Below are 25,519 nucleotides of genomic sequence, written 5' to 3'. Positions count from 1 at the left end.
GGATAGCAGCACATTTGGAAAGTGGTGAAATCATTGGACAAAGTCAGCAAGGATTTATGAAAGGTAAATCATGTCTGACGAATCTTATAGAATTTTTCGAGGATGTAACTAGTAGAGTGGATAAGGGAGAACCAGTGGATTTGTTATATCTGGACTTCCAGAAGGCTTTTGACAAGGTCCCACATAAGAGATTAGTATGCAAACTTAAAGCACACGGTATTGTGGGTTCAGTATTGATGTGGATAGAGAACTGGCTGGCAGACAGGAAGCAAAGAGTAGGAATAAACGGGTCCTTTTCAGAATGGCAGGCAGTGACTAGTGGGGTACCGCAAGGCTCAGTGCTGGGACCCCAGCTATTTACAATATATATTAATAATTTGGACGAGGGAATTGAATGCAACATCTCCAAGTTTGCGGATGACATGAAGCCGGGGGGCAGTGTTAGCTGTGAGGAGGATGCTAGGAGGCTGCAACGTGACTTGGATAGGTTAGGTGAGTGGGCAAATGTATGGCAGATGCCGTATAATGTGGATAAATGTGAGGTTATCCACTTTGGTGGCAAGAACAGGAAAGCAGACTTATCTGAATGGTGGCCGATTAGGAGAAGGGGAGATGCAACGAGACCTGGGTGTCGTGGTACACCAGTCATTGAAAGTAGGCATGCAGGTGCAGCAGGCAGTGAAGAAAGCGAATGGTATGTTGGCATTCATAGCAAGGGGATTTGAGTATAATAATAATAATAATAATCCATTTATTTTATATAGCGCCTTATCACATGCTCAAAGCGCTTTACAAAAACAATTAACATAGAAACAAACAGACAAACTATCCTGACGGAAAAGCGGCGAATACTCAACGCCAGCGTCCTCTCACGTCAGGGTCCGGCAGTATAAAAAGCACAAGACACAGATATAATTTTTTACACAAACAGCCATCACAGTGATTGCTCTAGGCATACCCTCACTGTGATGGAAGGCAAAGTCTTATCTCCTCCTCATTCTTCTCCCGTGGTGCCACGAGGTGATCGAGGCTCCCAACTTTTTGAAGCCCCCACTGGGCGATGGAAAGTCCCAGGGCCGAGCCGAGCAGGCCGATGAAAGTCCTGAGCCCCCACCGGGCGATGGAAAGTCCCAGGGCCGAGCCGAGCCGAGCAGGCCGATGAAAGTCCTGAGCCCCCACCGGGCGATGGAAAGTGCTGCGGCCGAGCCACGCAGGGCGATGAAGGGCCTGTGGGCGGGTTGATCAAACCTCGCGCTTCGGGGCGGTCGAAGCTGCTACGGCTGGGGCTCCCAAAAGCCGGTCGCCAGCCAGGGACCTGCGAACTCCCGATGTTGCGGTCTGCAGGGCCCACGGCCGAAGCCTCCGAGATGGTAAGTCCAGGCCCTGCGACCGGAGTCTTTGAGGTCGATCCCAGCTGGAGGCCGCCGACTTCACGATGTTAGGCCGTTGCGCGAACGGAGATACGACACGGTAAAGGTCGCATCTCCGTTGAGGAGGAGATTTGAAAAAAAAGGTTTCCCCCAACCCCCCCACCACCCCCCTACATACACAGAATTAAAAATAAAACAAAACGTACATTTAACAACGACAATGACAAAAAAAACAAAAAAAAAACAGAGAGACTGCCGGTGAGCCGCAGCTGCAGAACACAGCCATGCCCCCTAGTATAGGAGCAGGGAGGTTCTGCTGCAGTTGTACAGGGCATTGATGAGACCACACCTGGAGTATTGCGTACAGTTTTGGTCTCCTAACCTGAGGAAAGACAATCTTGCCATAGAGGGAGTACAGAGCAGGTTCACCAGATTGATTCCTGGGATGGCAGGACTTTCATATGAAGAAAGACTGGATAGACTCGGCTTGTACTCGCTGGAATTTAGAAGATTGAGGGGGGGATCTTATAGAAACGTACAAAATTCTTAAGGGGTTGGACAGGCTAGATGCAGGAAGATTGTTCCCGATGTTGGGGAAGTCCAGAACAAAGGACAGACAGGACGCAAAAGGATTCCTGTTGCAGTTTAAGGATAAGGGGGAAGTCTTTTAGGATTGAGATGAGAACGTTTTTTTTCACACAGAGAGTGGTGAATCTGTGGAATTCTCTGCCACAGAAGGTAGTTGAGGCCAGTTCATTGGCTATATTTAAGAGGGAGTTAGATGTGGCCCTTGTGGCTAAAGGGATCAGGGGGTATGGAGAGAAGGCAGGTACGGGATACTGAGTTGGATGATCAGCCATGATCATATTGAATGGTGGTGCAGACTCGAAGGGTCGAATGGCCTACTCCTGCACCTATTTTCTATGTTTCTATGTGAGCAACAGTTTAATTTTCACTCCATAATTTCAATGCTGATATAGATATTGTTGATTCATGATTGAAAAAGATTTCATATGCATCATTCTAATTAATTCTCAGTGTTACATTCACAACAATATTTTGCTTCCAACATTATTTTCTTGAAGGTTTTCAGTGCATCGCATTGAACCTGCTATGATTATTGAATCATCTAAATAACGCAAGTTGACAAAGAGGCATTTTAGTGTTGCAAGTTTATTTCTGTTGATATTGCTACATTTATAAAACTATGTTACAAAGAATTACACATTTTGTGAATTTCTTCTTTGGACCTTTTTTAGTTGTCATCTACTCTTCAGCGCTCTGATAGGTAAAAAGGAAAAACAAATTGTTAATTTAATGCAATATAATTTAATTTATAATTTAATAAATTTCATTTCTTGCTTGTAAAATATTATTTGTATGATAACAACTGACAAAAATATAAGTGCATTTAAATTAATTGCTACCATAATTTGTTATGATTAAAGTTTCTTAGGGTGCAATACCTTGATAGTAATTTCTCGTGTTTTAGTTCTAAGTTTGTTGACTTGAGACTCGGCAATGTCGGCACGTTCCTCGGCTTCCTCCAGTTCATGCTGAACCTTCCTGAACTTGGTCAGATGAGCATTGGCCTGCTCCTCCTGTAGGAAAACAGTGTGAAAAATCATTAGTTTGTGAGCAGGAACATTGGGGAATATAACCTATCACTAAATTATTTGTGTAAATTATTTGTCAAAACCCAATATTTGTTTGTGTGGGAAGAGGGGATTATTAGGTAATAAAAAGGTTTAAGTGTTTGAGATTTATTTTATCCTAAGGTGTGCCAGCTTTATCTTTGAAGAGCTGGTTCACCTTTGAAACGATAATGAACTAACTTGACACTTTAATCATTCACACTAAATACTTGAATCCAATGTAGTCTGTATTGCATGAAGGTCTTTGCTGCAACTTTCTTACACAAAGGATGGTAGGTATATGGAACAAGCTGCCAGAGGAGGTAGTTGACCGAGGTATTATCACAACATTTCAGAAACATTTAGACATAGGATAGGATCAGAGGGATTTAGGCCAAATGTAAGCAGGTGGGACTTGTGTAGATGGGACATGTTGGTCAGCGTGGGCAAGTTGGTTCTATTTCCGTGCTGTGTGATTATATCATTGAGATGGATCAATTGCATTGTAAGAAACAATCAGCTTTTCCATCCTTCTTCCAATGTTGGATGTGATCGTGCCATGCCCATTAGCACATGGTCCCACAGGGCAATCCCCTCAGTTTCCTCATACGATCAGTCTAATTTGGTTTAGAGATATAGCGGGGAAACAGGTCCTTTGGGCCACCGAGTCCACACTGTCCAGCTATCCCCACACATTAATATTATCCTACGTGCACTAGGGACAATTTTACATTTTATATCAAACCAATTAACCTACGAACCTGCATGTCTATGGAGTGTGGGAGGAAACTGAAGTTCTCAGAGAAAACCCACGCAAGTCACAGGGAGAACGTACACACTCAGTATAGACAAGCATCCGTAGTCAGGATAGAACCCAGATCTCTCATGCTGCAAGGCAGTAACTCTACCACTACACCACTGTGAATGGTCCTTAATCTAAATTTCATGGTACAGAATTCTAGTTTGGAAAATCCCCCATAATTGAACCCTCAGTGTCCAGGTGTCATTCTGGTAAACCTCATCCAAAGGAAATATTTTCTTCCTAATGTGCAGCATCCAGAGCCATTCACATGATCTCAGCTGTGCATTATTCAATGTTTTGTGTAACTGTAACATGAAGAGTCCTCCATTCCTCTATCTAACTAGCGTTCCACCTGCCCTTTTCATTATTTCCTTGTGAGAGTTGTCATACGAGCAGATATTGCATACAACTTGCCTACATTCTGTGGAATTTAGAAGAACAGGAGATGGTATCTTTGAAGCATTTAATATTCTTGAGATATTTGGTAAAGTAGATGTTGAGAGGCTACTCTCGATTCCTGAAGAGATGAGAATTATTGAGCAGAGGATTTGAATAAACTAAGATGAGGAGGAATATTTGTTTTAGAATTTTCTAAAGCAGAACACTTATGGTTATTGGTTGTTGGTCAGAGAGCACATTCAGGCCTGGGCTTGATGGAAATTAGTTGCAAAGAATGACAGTTTGTGATATAAATAGGGTATAAAAGAAATAAAGCATATGTGATTATTTATGACACTTTTAGCACAATTTAGTGTGGTAATTAGCTGATAAAAAACTATATATCTTTAATATACAAAGAAGTCATTCAAACTTGTGTGGATGATAAATATACAACTATAATGCTGTGAAATTTCTATTCATCTTATTTAAAGCAAAAATGTTTGTGCAAATGAGAGTTTAGTTGGAACAAAAACAAAGATTCTGTAACCTCTTGGGTTATGATCCAAAGGTATCACTGGAAACATACACCGATCAGCCAAAACATTATGGCCACCTGCCTAAAATGCTGTTGGTCCTCTGTGTGCAGCCCCATATGCTGCAGGATGTGATGCACTGTGTATTGTGATACATTCCTTCCATGACCACCATTAAAATTTTCTGTGACTTGTGCCGCAGTAGACCTTCTGTTGGTTCGGATCAGACGGGATAGCTTTTGTTGCCCTCACGCCCTTGGGCACCCAACACCCCGTCGCCGATTTGTGGTTCGTCCCTCCTCGGACCACTGTCGGTAGGTACTCACCACTGCTGACCTGGAGCACCCCACAAGCCTTGCCATTTCAGAGATGCTCTGACCCAGTCGTCTGGCCATAACAATTGTCAAAGTCGCTCAAGTCTTTATTCCTGCCCATTTCTCCTAAATCCAACACATCAACTTCAAGATCTGACTGTTCACTTGCTGCCTAATATATCTCACCCCTTGACAGATGCCATTGTAACAAGATAATCAATGTTATTCACTTCGCCTGTCAGTGGTCATAATGTTTTGGCTGATGCACATCGAATGTGTTTTCATTAAACAGGATAGAACTTCTGGAACATTTAATGGAGATGGCCTGATATATCAGATTAACTTCATTGCTTTGTGTACGTAGATTTCCATTTCTAACTTCCAGTTAATGTAGGTAGAGTTAGACAATAGACAATAGGTGCAGGAGGAGGCCATTCGGCCCTTCGAGCCAGCACCGCCATTCAATGTGATCATGGCTGATCATTCTCAATCAGTACCCCGTTCCTGCAGTGGATACTTTTAAGGCAGAGATACAATAGATAGATTCTTTATTAGTACAGGTGCCAGAGGTTATGGGGAGAGTGCAGGAAAAGGGGGTTAGGAGGAAGAGATGGATCAGCCATGATTGAATGGCGGAGTAGACATGATGGGCCAAATGGCTTAATTCTACTCCTATCACTTATGACGTTATGACCATTTGTTCCTAATATTACAAAAAATGTCAAAATGTAATGAGTTGTAATTTTCTTGAAAAGTTTAGATTATAATTGGTTACTTACAGACTCCTCCGATTGTCTCTTGTAGGCCTTAACCTTCATCTGTAGCTTGTCAACCAGGTCCTGTAGTCTCAGGACATTCTTTCTATCTTCCTCTGACTGTGAATATTGCAAACGTAGCAACATTTGTCATGATATTTAAACGTTCTCGCATGATTATGTCACGTTTAAAGATACAGTAGATACCCTGGTTCTTTCTGACCCATTGGTCCCTCTGCGATGTTACATTGTTGCCTTCTCAGTGCTCCACTATCTTCATCACTGCCTCCTTATAGTTCTACTCATCACCTTTTATGCTCTTTTTCATCATGAGAATGACCGTGAAGTTTCCTGCCTTAATTAAATGCTGGAGCCTTCCTCCAATACTTGATGAGAAAGTATTTTTAATTTGAATGGCTCAGTCAAAAGTTAGTAATCTATACAGAACGTTTTTGACACTAGCCTTATATTGTGCCAACCAAATGCAGTGTATTCAAAAAGCATTATTTAATCAACCAAGATTGAAAAGTTAACAACTCAATCAAGGTGTCACATAAAGTAGGCCATCTTGCAAAGTGTTAGGACAGCCTGTACGTTGTGTGGAGATATGGTTTGTGTTTGGGGCTGTCCTTCCAGTGCATTGCATACAGTAAGTGCATCACTTAATTAGTGCCTGTACAATACCTGATAGGTCAGTTCCTTGACTCTTCTTTCAAATTTGCGAACACCTTTAATGGCATCAGCACCTCGTTTCTGCTCGGCTTCCAGCTCATTTTCCAGCTCACGCACCTAGATTAATTATTAATTACTTCATATTAATATCATAACAAAGGTTTAATTTGTGTAGCATGTCAAAACACAGTCTCAATATTTACCCTGGCCTCCAGTTTCTGGAGCTGTTTCTTTCCTCCTTTCATTGCCAGCTGTTCAGCCTCATCCAGCCGATGCTGCAGGTCCTTCACTGTCTGCTCGAGGTTCTTCTTCATTCGTTCAAGGTGAGCACTGGTGTCCTGTTCCTTCTTCAGCTCTTCAGCCATCATGGCAGCCTTGCAATTTGAGGCAATTGGGCAAATCGTTATTCACACTCAAATGATATCAATGTAATTTAAGTGAGGTAACTTTTATAAACAAATAAACTGTTATTAAGGTGACTTATAACGTACATCAGTAATAGCCTTCTTTGCTTTCTCATCAGCATTTCTTGCCTCTTGGATAGTTTCTTCCATTTCAGACTGGATATGATTCAGGTCAGCATCTAGCTTCTTCTTAGTATTGATGAGGCTTGTATTCTGCAGGAAGAGTCAATTTCGAGTTAATTTTTACAGGAGTAAAGATGTCTGCAATCTCAGTTTCAGTCCACAGTAAGGCACAGTTGTGTATGGAGGAAAAATATTGAGGCAGGAAGTCACAAACAAAAGAAGGAGATGGATATCAGTCTGTTACTGTCCTTATGCCAGTGGATATTGGATGCCAGAAGTCATGTGGAGAGATGGGGAAATCCAATAATATGTTTAAATTGGCATTGCATCATTATCAGTTGCTGTTCTGGATTCCTGAGGTTGGAACAGCAGGAAAGGTGAGCAACACACAGTTGACACCTATCACTGAAAATCTCTTCCTAAGAACCAACTTCTTAGAAACTGAACCAAAAGCAATTATGAGGTGCCCATTTTAAGATCAGCAGAGGCATTATTTGTCTTGGTACCATCAAGACACAGCAATGTTAACAAGACCTGGTGCTAGTACAGGTTAATAAACCTGAACAGACCTGAGAGTGCAGCAACTGAACTCTTTCGTTGACATCAAGCAGCTCTTGTTCAGCAATTTTGCGAGCTCGATCTGTCTGTTCCAGAGCGGCTCTCATTTCTTCAATCTCAGCCTGTTGCAGGCCGCTTCTGCGCTCCAGCATGGCCAGTTGCTCCTTCAAGTCTTCCTGGCTTCTGCAGGCATCATCCAGCTGTATCAGGGTGTCCTGTTTATAAATGCAAGATTGCTTTGTAACTAGGTACAGTAATGCTTATCTTGTATTTGAATCAGTTGTAGCAAGAAGCTGTTTTTCATCAATAAGTAGCTTGAAATCAAAATCAACTGGCAAATAACAAATCTTGCATTTTATATTAGGTTCTTAAAGAAGAAAATCAATATTTACATAATTGATGATCACACAACATTAAAAATAACAGTTAACTGGAAGTTATTATCCCATCATACAAACCTTCAATTGACCCTGTACGTTTCTGAGATGTTTTTGAGCTTCTGAGGCCTGGCGATTGGCATGTCCCAGCTGAATCTCCATTTCATTTAGATCTCCCTCCATTTTCTTCTTGATTCTCAAGGCGTCATTCCTGCTCCTGACTTCAGCCTCCAAAGCGCTCTGCATTGTGTCCACAACTCTCTGGTGATTCCTCTTCACCTGATCGATCTCCTCGTCTTTCTCTGCAATCTTTCTGTCAACTTCAGATTTCACTTGGTTCAGTTCCAGCTGAATGCGGAGAATCTTGCTCTCCTCATGTTCCAGCGAGGCCTACAAGAGAGATTACCGTCATTTTTCAGTATTTTGCCCATTGTTGACATAGAAGTTGATTCCTTTATAATTACAATATATCTTTTTAAGGTGGTCACTGCTCCGAAGTTACTGCAACATTTTTTTACTCCATTTGACAACTATGATACTTTAAGATGTCTATTTCTAAAATGTAACTAGACCAAGTGGACCCGTTGGGCCCAAACCTCCTACATTGGTGCAGCACCTTCTCCTCCCCCTCCCTCCTCTCCCCCTCCCTCCACCCCTTCCCCCTCCACTTCCCCTCCCCCACTCCATCCCCCTCTACCCCCTTTATCTCCCCTTCTCCCTCCCTCCCCAGGAGATAGATTTAAACTTTAAAATGTGAATAAGTTGAAAAATATAACACCGATTTCAATGAAACTTCTTCCATTAGCTCCAAAGGGACGACGGTGAGTAAGGTGGGCCTAAAATTATCGCGCTGTTGTGTACCGTTTTGGTTGTAGTTCAGGAACAAACGAGAGTTTTAGTATATAGATGTTAGAATAATTGTTAACTTTACCTCTGCCTCCTCCAATGCTGACTGAATTTCACTCTTTTCCTGCTCAGCTGTCTTCTTTGCCTTTTCCATCTCATGGAGGGCCTTGCCAGTTTCACCCAGTTGCTCAGTCAGATCAGAAATCTCCTCTGTTTTTTAAAGGTAGTGTTAGTTCAACCTATCTTGAGTTGATAAAACTTACATTACAAGAGAAGTACAAGCATATATTACACTGAAATATTCATAGGGAATGAATGCCATTGAGCAAGAACGGAATTGAAATAGGTATTTAAATCCAAGGTAAAAAAGTATCTTTTTCATAGTATCAACAATTTAAAATGCTTAAATAAGAGAATGATTTTAAACGTACGTTGTAGATTCTTGTTCTCCCGTTTAAGAGTTTCAAGGTGATCCATAGACTCCTCATATGCATTCTTCATTTTGAAGATTTCTGTACTCAAAGTACGAGATTCCTTCAGAGCTGCTTCCAGTTCTGCCTGGCTCTCCTCATATTTCTGTTTCCAGTCTGCTAGGACCTTAATTGTGCAATTGTAAATGTTATAAATGTATTCTCAAATTCAATTTCTATCTAAGTAGCAATTAGGCATTATAGCCAGAGAGAATAAAAGTTAGATTTCAGCGTGAAAATTGGACTAATATTTTGCCAGCATCCAGGGTGGCTTGTACAACATAATATCATGCACAAACTTGTAAACAGATGAGAAAGAACTGCTTCCTAGGGCAATACATGGACAATGTTTATAATTACACGATATTAAAAGGGTTCAGTAATTAATTTTAGTTTAGAGAAACAGTGCAGAAACAGGCCCTTTGGCCCACTGAGTCTGCACCGACCAGCCAATTAACATGTACATCTTTGGAGTGTGGGAGGAAACCGAAGATCTCAGAAAACGTACAAACTCCGTACAGACAGCTCCCGGATTGAGCTCGGGTCTCTGGCATTGCAAGCGCTATAGAGCAGCAACTCTACCACTGTGCCACCCATAATGAAATATATTCAATAGATCTAATGTGACATTGGTCCATTTCCACACATAGGAAATGCCAAAATCTCTGGACCGTTTGGGCTGCACAGTGGTGCAGTGGTAAATTTACCAGAGACCTGGGTTTGATCCTGACGATGGGTGATGTTTGTACATTCTGTCTTTGTCCATGTGGGATTTCTCCGTGTGCACTGATGTCCTCCCACGCTCCAAGGACGTACAAGTTTGTTGGTTAATTGGTTTCTGTCAATTCTAAATTGTCCGTAGTGTGTTGGATACTGCGATTGTATGCGGTGATGACTGGTCGGCACGGACTCAGTGCGCTGAAAGGCCTGTTTCCACGCAGTATCTCTAAAGTCTGAAGTATTTCAATTGTTGAGGCATTCCATTAGATTGTGGCTGATCTGCAGTTAACAACATGTTTACACGTAATGTCCTGCTAATTTTACTTAAAGATTGATTGATGCCAAATCTTCAGTCTTCAGGCAGAGAATAATATAAACCACCCATTGAGAAACATCAATGTTATTAATTCAGTTCCATGGAGGTATTTTTGCCATTAATGAGGTCAAATCTTCACGTAAAATTAATCTGCCAGCTGCTTCCCAGTCCCTTGCTAAAATTGATATGCATGATGTTGGTTACTTCCTTCAGAACGGCATGCAAAGAGAAACAATACGACTACCAGTTCCTACCTTGTCAAAGTTTCTTTGTTTCTTGTCCAGAGCTGCTGCTGCTGAATTTGCCCTCTCGACATCTATCATCAGATCCTCCACTTCATTCTGCAATCTCTGTTTAGTCTTTTCCAGTGAAGCACATTTGGAGTTCACGGCCTCAATGTGCTCCTCTGCATCCTGCAGACGCTGAGCAAGTTTTTTCCTGAAAAACACAAAACCATCATGTCCATCTCACAGGAAATGTGGGAAGAACATACATTCTCATTGACAGCATTTTTGTTACATACTTGGCCTCTTCCAGTTCCTCTGTGCGCTGGATTGCATCAGTTTCATATTTTGTTCTCCACTGAGCCACTTCACTGTTGGCCTTGGACATTCCACGCTGAAGCTCAGCCTTTGCCTCCATCTCCTCTTCATATTGTTCACGGAGCATGTCACAGTCATGGCGGGCACTTTGCAGAGCATGGGCCAGGGCTCCCTTAGCCTGAAATGATCACAGCATGGCATGAGTATTTAATATTGTTGTGATTATTAGAAAGTACTTAACCTTGTCTTTCTGATTCTGTGTCACAATGAAAGGAAATTATTGTATTCATGGTTTGCATTGTAATATTTTATAATGTTTCATTTTGGTACCTTTGTTTCTTCCTCTAGTTGCCTCTTGAGTTCCTCAAGCTGTTGGGTATATCCTTGTTTCCCTCTTGTCAGCTGCGATACTAAGGCCTCTTTCTCCTCCACCTGGCGGTTCAACTCAACTGCAAATAAAGGAGGTCGTGAGTGAAAGTGTGATAGGATTTTCTACATGATAAAAAACAAATACAGAACTGATCAATACCATTTTCTGTTGTAAGACGTGCTTTATGAGTTGATAAGTCATTGATCAACCGTTGATGTTCATCGTGTTTGGTCTTCATTTCACTGACCTGGTCCTCTAGTGTCCGTGACAGTTTCTCAAGGTTTACCTGAAACCAAAGCAACCAGTTTTCAAAAACTGCAAAATCTACAGAACAACACCAACAATTCAAAGTTAACTATATAAGTGTGGTATATAATGTCCTCTATCACTGTACCTTAGCTTTGGACACTGATTCCATGTTGCTGGCAAGGTCATCAATTTCCATCTTCAGTTCACTCTTTTCCTTCTCGAGCTTCTGCTTGACACGCTGCAGATTATCGATTTGTTCCCCAAGTTCTGCCACGCTGTCAGCCTGCTTCTTGCGAAGAGCAGCAGATGTGGCCTCGTGCTGGAGGGTGGATTCTTCCAGGTCACGGCGCATTTTCTGAAATTCTGCCTCTCGTTTCTTGTTCATTTCAATCTGAGCTGAAGTTGCCCCACCAGCTTCTTCCAGTCGCTCACTGATCTCTTCAAGTTCCCGAGAAAGATCGGCTCTCTGTTTCTCAGTCTTAGCGCGAGCGGCACGTTCAGCTTCAATTTCTTCCTCGAGCTCTTCAATACGAGCCTTAAGATAAATATGCATTGGTTATAATCAAGGAACCAGTAATATCAATTCATGCATATGACTTCCACTGAAAGACATTGATAACTTTACTGGACATGTACATCACCTGTAATTCTTTAATCTTTTTCTGCAGTTGGGAAGCCATAGCCTGCTCATCTTCAACTTTGCTTTGAAGCTGGCTGGTTTCAAACTCCTTCCTTTGATAGTAAAAATGAAGAATTCAGTTATAATATTAAATTAACTTGGGACTTATTCTCACTGACATTCTGAAGAGATAGTTATGGGATAATTCGCAGATACTAAAAATGAACTTTAATTTTATCATTTCATTGGAAGAGTTTTTTCATTTAATTAATGAAAGGTTGTCTGAGTCAGAGAGGTGCAAGTTAATGAAAGTTCTTCAACAGATCTAAGTGTCAACATCCACAAAATATATTTTGCAAGACATCACCGTGACAAATGGAAAACAATTTTAAACAATGGATTATGAAAAAAATAAGTATTTGTTTATAATTTTAAATACTGACTTCTTTAGTTTCTCATCCAGTTGCTGCCTGTCATTCTCCAAGTCCATTGTTACTTCTTGAGACAGCTTCAAGTCACCTTCAAGCTTTCTCTTAGCACGCTCGAGATCCATGCGGAGTTTCTTCTCCTGCTCCAGAGAACCTTCAAGCTTTTTAAGAAACAGTATGTTTTATTAGAACTGTCTTCAAACAATGATAATTGTTAAAAAAATATTTGATTTAGTTATGGTTTAAAATACTCACATCATCAACTTGTTGTTCCAACTTAGTCTTTGTTTTGGTCAGAGTGTTGACTTTGTCTTCCTCAGCCTGGAGATCATCCAAGGTCTGCTGGTGGGCCTCCTGGAGAGCTTTCTTTTCCTTGGTTAACTTAACAATGCTTTCATCAAGACAAGCCATCTCTTCAGAGAGGTTTTTAACCTAAGTTCAGCAACAAAAAGGAATAATTCGATGACATGTAATCATCAGAAATCAATGTCTCCTTGGAGATTATTTAGACATCAAAATTAAACATTAAAATCACTGTTTAATACCTTATTCTCAGTGGCATGTTTTTCTTTTTCAACTTTGGCTAATGTGAGCTCCAAGTCATCAATATCTTTCTTCAGTTCTGAGCACTCATCCTCCAGTTTCCTTTTCTTAGCTGTCAGCTCAGCATTCATCTCTTCTTCATCTTCCAATCTTTCATTAGCATCTTTCATTTTAGCCTCTAGTTGAATCTTATTTTTAATCAACCCCTCACATCTTTCTTCTGCATCTGCCAGAGTTTCACCTTCCTGCAGTAAAGATATAATGAATTATACCAGGCCATGTGTTTTGTATACATGCATAATCATGCAAAGATAGCCAATGTAGATACCGATTGGACTTGAAGTAGGAGATCATTCTTTTCCTGGGCAAGAGCCACCATTTTTTCTTCCAATTCCTTCCTCCGTGCTTCAGATTTGGCAAGTGCCTCCTTGGTTTTCTCAAACTCATCTTTCATATTTGCCATTTCCTTTTCAGTTTCAGCACTCTTCAGGAGAGGTTTGATCTTAAAGTACAGTTGCATCCATGGCCAGTGTTTGACATTGGTGAATGAACGGATGTTGTACTGCAGAGTATACAGCGCTTCCCTAAAGGCCATGGTAAAATGAACAAAGATTAAAGCAATATTCTCTTCATACATTTAAATTCATATACAAAATCTGTTTATGTGCAAATATATTGTTGGACATTTGAAAAGCAATATTTACCTCCTTTCCATCATTTTCGTAAATTCAACCCTCATTAAATAGCCACGGCACATAGCTTGAGTGCGGGTAATAAGCTGTGCCAACTTGTCATCTCTCATCTCTTCAAGTGTACCTAAGAGACCAGCTTTGAAAAACACCTTGAACAAAGTAAGGGATTGGTTTTGATGTTTGATTGTCGAAACATAATGCATTTTGGAAGCACAATTTAAACTGTTATCCTGCTCATAAGTACATCAGAAAATTAGAATAACACATGCAGTTTGCTATGCTGTCCTAATGGAATAGGTTTGAGTCAGGTTAAAGTTGCTCCGTACATTAAGTTACAGATTATCATCGATGTATATGAATTCATTTGTTTCTAAAATTACATTTGAAACTCTGTTCACAATGCATCATCATATTATTATTCATGAAGAAACTTACACATTCAACAATATTACCTTAGTGTGTCCAAACTTGTACTGGGTATGATCTACATCAATGGATCCCAGTAATTTCTCAGACGCCTTCTTGCTGTCAATGAACTGGCCTTCGGGAATGGCACTTGCATTTAGAATTCTGTACCTGTTGCATGGGAGTTGTAGACAAGTTATTGTTGAACTAAAAATATTGAACAATTGTTTGTATAGAAAAAGGAAATGTAGATTTTGAGATATTTCACCTTTGTTTGAAGTCACTGTACATGATTCTGCTTGGGAATCCCTTTCTGCAAATTCTGATACCTTCCAGCACACCATTGCACCTCAACTGATGTATGACAAGGCGATTTTCCATAGAACCTGGTGTTTACAACATAAATATTTAAAAGAATAAAGTAGAACACAAAATTATTTTCTATAACACATTGACTGGATAGATGGAACTACTACTTGCCTGGTGTCTTTGTCTCATTGGGGATGAGACATCGCACAAAATGTGGATGTGTGGTTCTCAGGTTAGCCATCAGCTTGCCCAAGTTTTCCTGTGAGGTTAAAAATAGAGACGCAATTGTACAGGAATCTGATGCATTCAGTCAATAATTTACAAATTAATTCACAATTCATAAAACTTGTTCAATACATAGTGATAAATGAATGTGCAAGAAAAAATCTTACCCTAAACAGAGCAGACACTGTCTGGAATGAACCACCCTTCTTTTTGCCTGCTTTCTTGGTACTATCTGTTGATAAAGAAGCAACAAATTTGATTGTTCTTATCAAATTATTAAAGGCGAGAAAGTTGCGAACAGCCATTTATTGCAGAGCTTTACCTTCAGGGGCTACAACGTAGAGAGTACCCAAGAGTTTCACTGATGACTTCTGGAACAGCCCAGTTACAGTTTCATTCAGTGGATCCTTATTCTTTTCCAGCCAGCCAGTAATGTTGTAGTCCACAGTGCCAGCATAATGGACCAGTGAGAAGTGAGCTTCAGGCTTTCCTTTGACAGGCTTGGGCTTCAGGAAATTGTTTGACTTTCCAAGGTGCTGATCATACAGCTTATTCTTGAAAGTAGTGTCTGAGGACTTGGGGAACATGCACTCCTCCTCAAGGATTGAGAAGATACCCATGGGCTGTGTGGATCACAACATATTTACTTGTGAGTTAGCAGCATTGATAACCCCATCTTACACAAATGTGAAACTTTGTTATTGTATTGTTTGATGATGCCTACCTTCTCAATGAGTTCAATGCAAGCAGCCAGATCCATCCCAAAGTCAATGAATTCCCATTGAATTCCTTCCTTCTTGTACTCCTCTTGCTCCAAAACAAACATGTGGTGGTTGAAGAACTGCTGCAGTTTCTCATTTGTGAAGTTGATACATAACTGCTCCAAGCTGTTGTACTGCACGTATACATTGGAAATCATAGTTTAATTTAATTGCCGCTTTATAAAAAAAAACTTAAATCAATATTATTTTTCTGATCCTTACATCAAAAATTTCAAAACCTGCGATATCCAGCACACCAATGAAATACTGTCTGGCCTGCTTTGTGTCCAGTTGTTGATTGATACGGACGACCATCCATAAGAACATTTTCTCAAAAATGGACTTGGCAAGAGCACCCACTGAGTTGGTGACCTAAATGATACAATTTAGTCATTAACTGAAAGCATTTGCGCGTACCAACTGTTCTAAATATTTACAGGCACACTTTAATTTCTGGTAACTGTACCTGCTGAACAGTCTGACCTTTGGTCACAAATTCATTGCCAACCTTTACTCGTGGATAGCACAATGCCTTTAGCAAATCTGCTGAGTTAAGGCCAGTCAGGTAGGCAACTTTGTCAGCATCTAACACACAGAAAAGGAAAATCTTGCATGTTAGAGGTACTAAAGGGATATATCAAATTTGCTGGTGTGCATGCCCATTGATTTTCCAACCGTACTCTGAGTGAAAAGAATTTAAAATTATGTTTCTCTTTTTTTCTGGTATCTAACTGGATGAAGAATTTTCATACCCCAACCCAAAACATACAGCTAAGCACAACACAGGAAGAACCACAGACAATCATCTCCAGGGGATTTGCTTGATATAAAGTTGCAAAACACTTCATTATTGTTTAGACTTTGGTTTAAAACTGAACTGTGCACTAGATTGAAGATTAATTATGTATGCTAACATAAGTAAATAATGACATTCCACGGGATACCTTCTGTGCCGTCGGGCTCCGCCTGCTCCTCACGCTGCTTTTGCTTGAATCTCATGTTTCCAAAGTGCATTACTGCTCCAGTGAGTTTGTAGATGCCCCATTTTTCATCAATGGTGAAGCCAAGGACATCGATGGCAGTCTGTACATTCAAACAACAGATGTAGCATCCAACAAAAAGACCAAAAAGATCATGTTTTCTCAGCTTCATAATAAAAGCTAGGTAGACATCTTCACCACACCAGTCTTTCCACAGATAGTGACAATAGTTGAGAATGCAGACAAACTTGTTCTTGTAAGTTTTCTCACTATCTTCCATTTGTTATTCTATAACATCCTGATTCAAACCTTTGTTTGTTTAGTTAATTATTTACACATGGTGAACGTGGAAATATGTACATGCACAGTTCAGGATAAGAAGCTACAAATGATGGTGTGTAGTAGATACTCACATCAGTTGCCATCAGTTCCTCTTTATCATCAATACTGGCAACACTGATCTCTCCCATGCTGACGAATGAGAAATCATAGGGGTTGGTGGTAATGAGGCAAGACTCTGTTGAACGCAAAATGTTATGTTGGTGGATTTGTGATTCATCAAATGAACGGCAGCATGTAATCCCACAACATAATTCAATTTTCTCTCTTCCATTCAAGCAACTTGTCAAACTGTGTTTAAGCTATAGTAAAACACTATGTAGATACCGTACATGAGACAATAGAAAATGCAAATAAAATGATATTGAATAAAAAAGAAAGAAATAAAGTAACATTTAGGCAATAACTGCATTTTCATTTATATTCGTCCACTTAGAGGCTGAGATGGAAAATAATGCTGCAAAGAATAATATATTGAAAACTGTTGGAACAAACCTTTTTCACATAAGGTCATAAGTGATAGGAGGAATTAGGCCATTTGGCCCATCAAGTCTACACCGCCATTCAATCATGGCTAATCAATCTCTCGCTCCCAACCCCATTCTCCTGCCTTCTCCCCATAACCCCTGGCACCGTACTAATCAAGAATCTATCTAAAATAGACAAAAAATGCTTGACAGGCAGCATCTCTGGATAGAAGGAATGGGTGACCAGTGGGGGCAAGACCCTTCTTCAATCTAGGTCTGCCTTAAAAATATCCATTGACGTAGCCTCAACAGCCTCCTGTGGCAAAGAATTCCGCAGATTCACCATCATCAGACTAAACAAATTCCTCTTCATCTCCTTCCTAAAGGAACGTCCTTTAATTCTGAGGCTATGATCTCTAGTTCTAGCATTAATAAAACATGGGAAAGTGAAGGCGTCAACTTTCCAAATCTTTGAATCTTACCAACAATTTCTGGTTTGTGATTACTCATCATCTGGTAGAAAATGTGGTAACTCCTTTCAGCTTTCAGCTGGAATGTCACTCTGGATTTTTCCAGCAGATCTGGGGACACACAAGGAAAAGTACAGTTAATTAAAAGAACAAATCAACGTAACCAACTATTTGATTTATAACCAACGATTACATTTGCAGATCTGCTGTACTTACAGGTTTCAATGTCAGCAGAAGACAGCTTCCCAGTGGTACCGAAGTGAATCCTGATGAATTTACCCTTAATGTGAAAGGTTATTCAAGTCAGAGATGAAACATTATCAGAGATCATGCATTATATGCTATTGAACCCGTTCCAATGCTAAACTGGATAGTTAGTCGCCAGACTTAGCAATACGACGTGTAACGTATGTAACAGTTGGAAAGTTTCAAGGGACTTACGAAGCGAGACGAATTGTCATTTCTCATAGTTTTGGCGTTTCCGAAGGCTTCCAGCAGCGGGTTAGCCTGGATGATTTGATCTTCCAGGGTCCCCTGTAAAAATACATTTGGTCACCCAGAGTTGCAGAATTGACTAAGTGAGGAAGTGAATTTCACCTAAGCTGTGAGAAGTTTCTGATGTTCTGAAGTCGCTTCTGAGTCTACCTTGCCGGATGCTGATTGTGCCTCCTTCTTCTTGCCCACGTCACTGGTGGCTGCAACCAATGCGAAGTACTGGATGACACGTTTCGTGTTCACCGTCTTCCCCGCCCCGGATTCTCCGCTGGAGGAGGTGAGAGTGTATCGTGAAGAAAGCAGCAATAATCCCTCAAGCAATAAAATGCTTTAAAAGGGTAATCAGTAACTACAGAACTTACGTGATCAAGATAGACTGGTTTTCCCGGTCTGTAATTCAAATGAAAAATTAGGTATGGACTGGTTCCATTATTCTAATTTAAAGAAATCAAAATCACAGTACTATGCAGGGGAAAGTGGAATTTTCTTTACCGGTTAACATGGCCTGATAAGCGCTGTCAGAGATGGAGAAGATGTGGGGAGGAGTTTCCTGACGCTTCTTCCCCCTGTATCCCATTACAACTTCTGTGTCGTACACTGGCAACCACTTGTAGGGATTCACAGTGACACAGAACAACCCAGAGTAGGTCTAAAGGCAGAGAAGATGTTCACAGTCAAGAGTTAGCGCTTTTCTTTGTTATTTTGCAATTGAAAAGGGTTGCAGGAACAAAGACATTCTTAGTTTCATTGAAGTTGGCAGAGGGTGGCGCAGCAGTTATCATTGTTGCCGCACAGCTGCCTGGTTCTGTGTTCAATCCTGATCTTGTATTTGTGTTCAAATATTCTCCGTATGACTAAGTGGGGTTCCCCAAGTGCTCCTGTTTCCTCCTGCATTCCAAGGATGTATTGGACATTTTAGTTGGCACTGTAAATTACCCCCTAGTGTAGTTGGGTGTCAGGAGAATTTGTGGAAATTGATGTGCACATGAATAGAATAAGTAACATGAAAATAATGATGAGAATGGGTTGACCTTGGAACAGCATGAATTTGGTGGACTGTATGGCTCACCTCTGTGTTAAAGTATGTTTTAAAAGGTATTTATCTTTAATGTATAGAGCCACAACTGAATATTTCTCATCTGCAATTTTACATGGAGAAGCTCGTGAAAGCTAAGGAATTAAGGGAAATGAAGAGTGATATATTGGGACATATCCACATTACCATAGTGGAGGTGCAGGCTGGCTTGAGGCATATTCAGGGATGGATCCCTGGTCTGATCAAGTGTGCCCTTGCACATTGTGGGAAGCTAGGAAATAAATTACAGGAGCTCTGGCAGAGATGTTTCATCGGGTGAGGTACTGGAAGAATGGAGCATGATTAATGTGCCTTTATTTAAGGCGGCCTATGTGAACAAGCCAGACAACTATGTGCCGGTGAGCTTAACATCATTAATGGAAAGCTACTGGAGAGGAGTCTGAGGGCCGGGATCTACCAGCATTTGGAAAGGCAAAGTCTGATTGGGGGTAGGTAGTCAGTAGGGTTTTGCGTGTGGGAAATAGTATGTCACAAATTTAATTATGTTTTTTGAAGAGATAACAAAGGAGATTGATAAGGGCAGAGCAGTGGATGTTGGCTGCATGGACCTTTGACAAGGACCCCATAGTATGTTAGTTTGGATGGTTAGATCACATGCAATCCAGGTTGAGATACCCAAGTGAATGCAAAATCGGTTTGATGGAAGGAATCATAGATTGGTAGGGGACGCTTGTTTATCAGGTCAGACCATTGGAGTGCCACAGGTACAGGTGCCGTCCCACGCTTGTTTGTCATCCAACTCATTAATACAGTATAGATAACAATATTGGTAACACCGTTAGTAAATTTGTGGATGACACCAAATCTGTTGGTGCAATGGACAGTGAAGAAAATTATTTAAGATTACAAGAGGATCTAGATGTCTAGGGGATCTAGTACAGGTGCATAGTTCACTGAGAGTGATGACACAGGTGGACAAGTTGGCAAAGAAGTACTTGACACACTTATCTTCATTGGTCAGGGCATGGAGTACATGAGATGTGATATTATGTTGCAACACTACAAGTTATTGGTTAAACCTCTCCTGGAGTATTCTGCACCATTCTGGTCATTAAACTGTAGGTTGGATGTCATTAGAAAGAAACAGGGTCCAGAAATGATCCAGGACGTTGTTAGCAGACTGAAGGGCTTGCGTTATAATGAAAAACTAGGTAGGCTGGAACATTTTTCCTTGGGGTGTGGGAAGTTGAAGAGTGATGTTATAGAATTATATACAACCGGGGGGGGGGGGGGGGGGGGCAAAGAGAATATGGATGGTTGCAATCTATTTCCAAGAGAAGCAAAGTCTAAAACCAGAGGACATAAATTTAAGGTGGGGGGGGGGGGGGGGGGGGAGGAGTTTAAAAGGCTCTGTAGGGGACAGGCTTTTCACACAGATGGTGTCTAGAGAACAAGTTGCCAGAGGAAGCTGTGGAGTTAAAGGCAATTGCAATGTTTAAAAGTTGTTTGGGCAGGTACATTGATAGAAAAGGTTTAGAGGGATATGGGCCAGAATCAGGCAAATGAGATGTACTTAGATCAACATATTGGTCAGCATGTGTCGGGCCAACAGACCTGTTTCCATGCTGTCGAACTCTGTGAAATCAAAATATGTGCACCCCTTAGCTTTGTAAATAGAGCCTACAATACTGGAGCATGAGAGCATTTGCAGAAACGTTGTCAAACTGGAGACATAAGAATCTGGAGGGGAAAAAGAAAGCTTTGGAGAAACTCTGAGTCGAGTAGCACCTGTGGAGGCAAAGGGATGGTGGATATTTCAGGTTGAGACCCAATAGACAATAGAAAATAGACAATAGACCATAGGTGCAGGAGTAGGCAATTCAGCACTTTGAGCCATCATCGTCATTCAATGTGATCATGGCTGATCATTCACAATCAGTAGCCCGTTCCTACCTTCTCCCCATACCCCCTGACTCTACTATATTTAAGAGCTCTATCTAGCTCTCTCTTGAAAGCATTCAGAGAATTGGCCTCCACTGCCTTCTGAGGCAGAGAATTCCACAGATTTACAACTCTCTGAGTGAAAAGGTTTTTCCTCATATATAAATAACATATATAACAACTACAGCATGGAAACAGGCCTGTCCGGCCCTACCAGTCCACGCCGACCATTCTCCCTGACCTAGTCTCATCTACCTGCACTCAGACCATAACCCTCCAATCCCCTCCTATCCATATACCTATCCAATTTACTCTTAAATAATAAAATCGAGCCAGCCTCCACCACTTCCACCGGAAGCCCATTCCATACAGCCACAACCCTCTGAGTAAAGAAGTTCCCCCTCATGTTACCCCTAAACCTTTGTCCCTCAATTCTGAAGCTATGTCCCCTTGTTGGAATCTTCCCCACTCTCAAAGGGAAAAGCCTACCTACGTCAACTCTGTCCGTCCCTCTCAAAATTTTAAAAACCTCTATCAAGTCCCCCCTCAACCTTCTACGCTCCAAAGAATAAAGACCCAACCTGTTCAACCTCTCTCTGTAGCCTAAGTGCTGAAACCCAGGCAACATTCTAGTAAATCTCCTCTGTACCCTCTCCATTTTGTCGACATCCTTCCTATAATTTGGCGACCAGAACTGCACACCATACTCCAGATTTGGCCTCACCAATGCCCTGTACAATTTCAACATTACATCCCAACTTCTATATTCGATGCTCTGATTTATAAAGGCAAGCATACCAAACGCCTTCTTCACCACCCTATCCACATGAGATTCCACCTTCAGGGAACAATGCACAGTTATTCCCAGATCCCTCTGTTCCACTGCATTCCTCAATTCCCTACCATTTACCCTGTACGTCCTATTTTGATTTGTCCTACCAAAATGCAGCACCTCACACTTATCAGCATTAAACTCCATCTGCCATCTTTCAGCCCACCCTTCCAAAAGGCCCAAGTCTCTCTGTAGACTTTGAAAATCTACCTCACTATCAACTACTCCACCTATCTTAGTATCATCTGCATATTTACTAATCCAATTTGCCACACCATCATCCAGATCATTAATGTAAATGACAAACAACAGTGGACCCAACACAGATCCTTGGGGCACTCCACTAGACACTGGCCTCCAACCTGACATACAATTGTCAACCGTTACCCTCTGGTATCTCCCATTCAGCCATTGTTGAATCCATCTTGCAACCTCACTATTAATACCCAACGATTTAACCTTCTTAATCAACCTTCCATGTGGAACCTTGTCAAATGCCTTACTGAAGTCCATATAGACAACATCCACAGCCTTGCCCTTATCAATTTCCCTGGTAACCTCTTCAAAAAATTCAAGAAGATTAGTCAAACATGACCTTCCAGGCACAAATCCATGTTGACTGTTTCTAATCAGGCCTTGATTATCCAAATAATTATATATATTGTCCCTAAGTATCTTTTCCATTAATTTTCCCACCACAGACGTCAAACTAATAGGTCTATAATTGCTAGGTTTACTTTTAGAACCTTTTTTAAACAAAGGCACAACATGCGCAATGCGCCAATCTTCCGGCACCATCCCTGTTTCTAATGACGTTTGAAATATTTCCGTCATAACCCCTGCTATTTCTGCACTAACTTCCCTCAATGTCCTAGGGAATATCCTATCAGGACCTGGAGACTTATCCACTTTTATATTCTTCAAAAGTGTCCGTACCTCCTCTTCTTTAATCCTCCTAATTTCCATCACTACTCTACTTGTTTCGCTTACCTCACATAATTCAATATCCTTCTCCTCGGTAAATACCGAAGAAAAGAAATTGTTTAATATCTCCCCCATTTCTTCCGGCTCAGCACATAGCTGTCCACTCTGACTCTCTAATGGACCAATCTCCGTTCTAAATGGCCGACCCCTTAATCTTAAACTGTGGCCCCTGGTTCTGGACTCCCCCAGCATTGGGAACATGTTTCCTGCCTCTAATGTGTCCAATCCCTTAATAATCTTATATGTTTCAATAAGATCCTCTCTCATCCTTCTAAATTCCAGTGTATACAAGCCTAGTCGCTCCAGTCTTTCAACATACGATAGTCCCACCATTCCGGGAATTAACCTAGTGAACCTACGCTGTATGCCCTCAATAGCAAGAACATCCTTCCTCAAATTTGAAGACCAGAATTGCACACAGTACTCCAGGTGCGGTCTCACTAGTGCCCTGTACAACTGCAGAAGGACCTCTTTGCTCCTAAATTCAACTCCTCTTGTCATAAAGGCCAACATGCCATTAGTTTTCTTCACTGCCTGCTGTGTCTGCATGCTAACTTTAAGTGACTGATGAACAAGGCACCCAGATCTCTGGACTTCCCCATTTCCTAACTTGACACCATTCAGATAATAATCTGCCTTCCTGTTCTTTCCACCAAAGTGGATAACCTCACATTTATCCACACTAAACTGTATCTGCCATGCATCTGCCCACTCACACAACCTGTCCAAGTCACCCTTCATCCTCATAGCATCCTCCTTACAGTTAGTTCACACTGCCACCCAACTTTGTGCCATCCGCAAATTTGTTAATGTTACTTTTAATCCCTTTATCTAAGTTATTAATGTATATTGTAAATAGCTGCGGTCCCAGCACCGACCCGGAGGTATAAACGTGGACAATCCCTTCACCTCCGCAGTTGCTACTTGACTGAATTGCTCCAGTTGTTTGTTTTACATAATATGAACTTCTGTTCAGCAATCTTTAAGAAAGACAGAGTATGAAAATAAAGTTTACTTCAAAGAACATGTAACCAATTATTTCACTTTATGGCAAACCTGGGGAAGGGTATGACTTCAGAATTCAAAAGATCGTACATAATGAACGAATAATTCACAGGAGGCTAAATTGCAACTCGGGTTTAACGGAATTGGCAAGGGCTGAGTGTGAGGACGTTTTAGTCCTCACGGATCAGCATTAGGGGTGTATTTTTGGAAAGTTGGGGAAGTTACATTCAGTTGTACTTTAAAAAAAAAAGGGATTCAGTATATGAGACGATTTTGCAAGAAAATAGGAAAAGGCATGAATAATCGTATGGTACTAATTGGATGTCTGTCTCAAAGAATAGGCTTATTCCACATTTTATCATCGTCACCTCAATTTATTGCACTTACGTAGATCATCCAGGCTGCATAACGCTCTTTGAGGTTGTACAACACGGATGCCTCGTTCAGGTGGGTCAACATGGCCATGTCCTCTATTTTATCGTATTTTGGAGGGTTCATTGGGTAGACTTGGTCGTCCTTGACAGTTACGGTCTGAAAGATGATCAACCGACATCACATGTTATATTAAACCATGCGTTGGTTTGTTAGGCCAACATTTATTTTTCAGAACAATGTAACTGACCTTCTTGTCTAATAAGGTCTCCACGGTAACTTTGCCACCATCCTTGCTCTTGATGGTTCCCTTCACGTACAGTTCGTTGACATCGTGGACAAAGCAGGAGGATTTGGCATCGAAAGGTCGGTTCTGCGCTTCAAGCCTTTCCTTGTCGGTCTTCCGTAAAAACGACGCCGCCTTTCCAAACACTGCCATCTCCGCATCCCCCATGGCTTCGGTCTATTACTGGATCACACAAGGACCATCTCAATCATTTGATCTTAAATAGTATCAGCATACTTCATGTTTTACATGTCGACAGGAATACATCATTTATCTTTTTTTAAACTGCAGCATCGCACTGAATTAACTTTTTGAGAGAAGCATTTTAATAGCTTTTCACTGCTCTTGTAGGATGCATAATGTAACAATATTTTACCTTAATGTGCTACAGTATAATTCGTATCCTTTACAATTTAATGCATTTAGATCCTTGAAATAATCACGTTTTACTGATATGTTTGATGGCAGATTAGAAAATGGAGTTTCTACCTTGACTTCAATGAGCCTCGACGAACTACATGTTAGTTATACATTCAGCTCGGGGTCTTTTTGACATATGGGAACCCAATTAGTGGCGTTTTCTCAAATATGACACGCATATTTTTTTCCCTGTGGCTTCCATACCGTTGCAAAATTGACGGGTTATAGTTTTATTTTAAGAGGAAGAATATGAGATCAACGTTTCGGAATCACCATATCTTTCTCATCCAATATTTATTTGTTCGGCATGTTCAGAATGATAAGTAACTGACCTTAGGTATATTATGTTTCAATCACATTAAACATTAAATGTGTTGAAATTTATTTGGAATTAAGGGAAGTCCGGATTGTGGTGTTGCATGGAATGTGTGTGGTATTTATATATCATTAAGTAGATGTGCAATACACTTCATT

At 40.9% G+C, this 25,519-nt stretch overlaps 1 protein-coding gene across 1 annotated transcript; it reads right to left on the bottom strand.

Annotated features, from left to right (window-relative positions):
- Positions 1–2,812: 2,812 nt before the first annotated feature.
- LOC144594728 (myosin-4-like) lies at positions 2,813–24,793 on the bottom strand. Its single transcript, XM_078401570.1, has 38 exons — positions 24,590–24,793; positions 24,355–24,498; positions 18,662–18,818; positions 18,532–18,559; positions 18,320–18,437; positions 18,116–18,208; positions 17,891–17,954; positions 17,687–17,785; positions 16,812–16,915; positions 16,363–16,501; positions 15,885–16,003; positions 15,641–15,790; positions 15,382–15,552; positions 14,980–15,280; positions 14,825–14,889; positions 14,604–14,691; positions 14,392–14,509; positions 14,171–14,294; positions 13,731–13,867; positions 13,355–13,610; positions 13,029–13,271; positions 12,739–12,915; positions 12,499–12,644; positions 12,078–12,168; positions 11,582–11,971; positions 11,347–11,473; positions 11,148–11,266; positions 10,799–10,995; positions 10,530–10,713; positions 9,201–9,366; positions 8,855–8,979; positions 8,005–8,313; positions 7,558–7,761; positions 6,953–7,078; positions 6,665–6,835; positions 6,474–6,578; positions 5,814–5,909; positions 2,813–2,971 (listed from the first exon to the last, which is right to left on the bottom strand). Exons 1-38 carry the CDS (start codon positions 24,791–24,793, stop codon positions 2,813–2,815), a joined length of 5,814 nt encoding a protein of 1,937 aa, XP_078257696.1.
- Between the last annotated feature and the right edge of the window lie 726 nt (positions 24,794–25,519).

Source organism: Rhinoraja longicauda, chromosome 6, assembly GCF_053455715.1.
Source record: "Rhinoraja longicauda isolate Sanriku21f chromosome 6, sRhiLon1.1, whole genome shotgun sequence".
In the NCBI taxonomy this organism is placed as follows: domain Eukaryota; kingdom Metazoa; phylum Chordata; class Chondrichthyes; order Rajiformes; family Arhynchobatidae; genus Rhinoraja; species Rhinoraja longicauda.
This window is presented reverse-complemented; position numbering and strand designations above follow the sequence as displayed.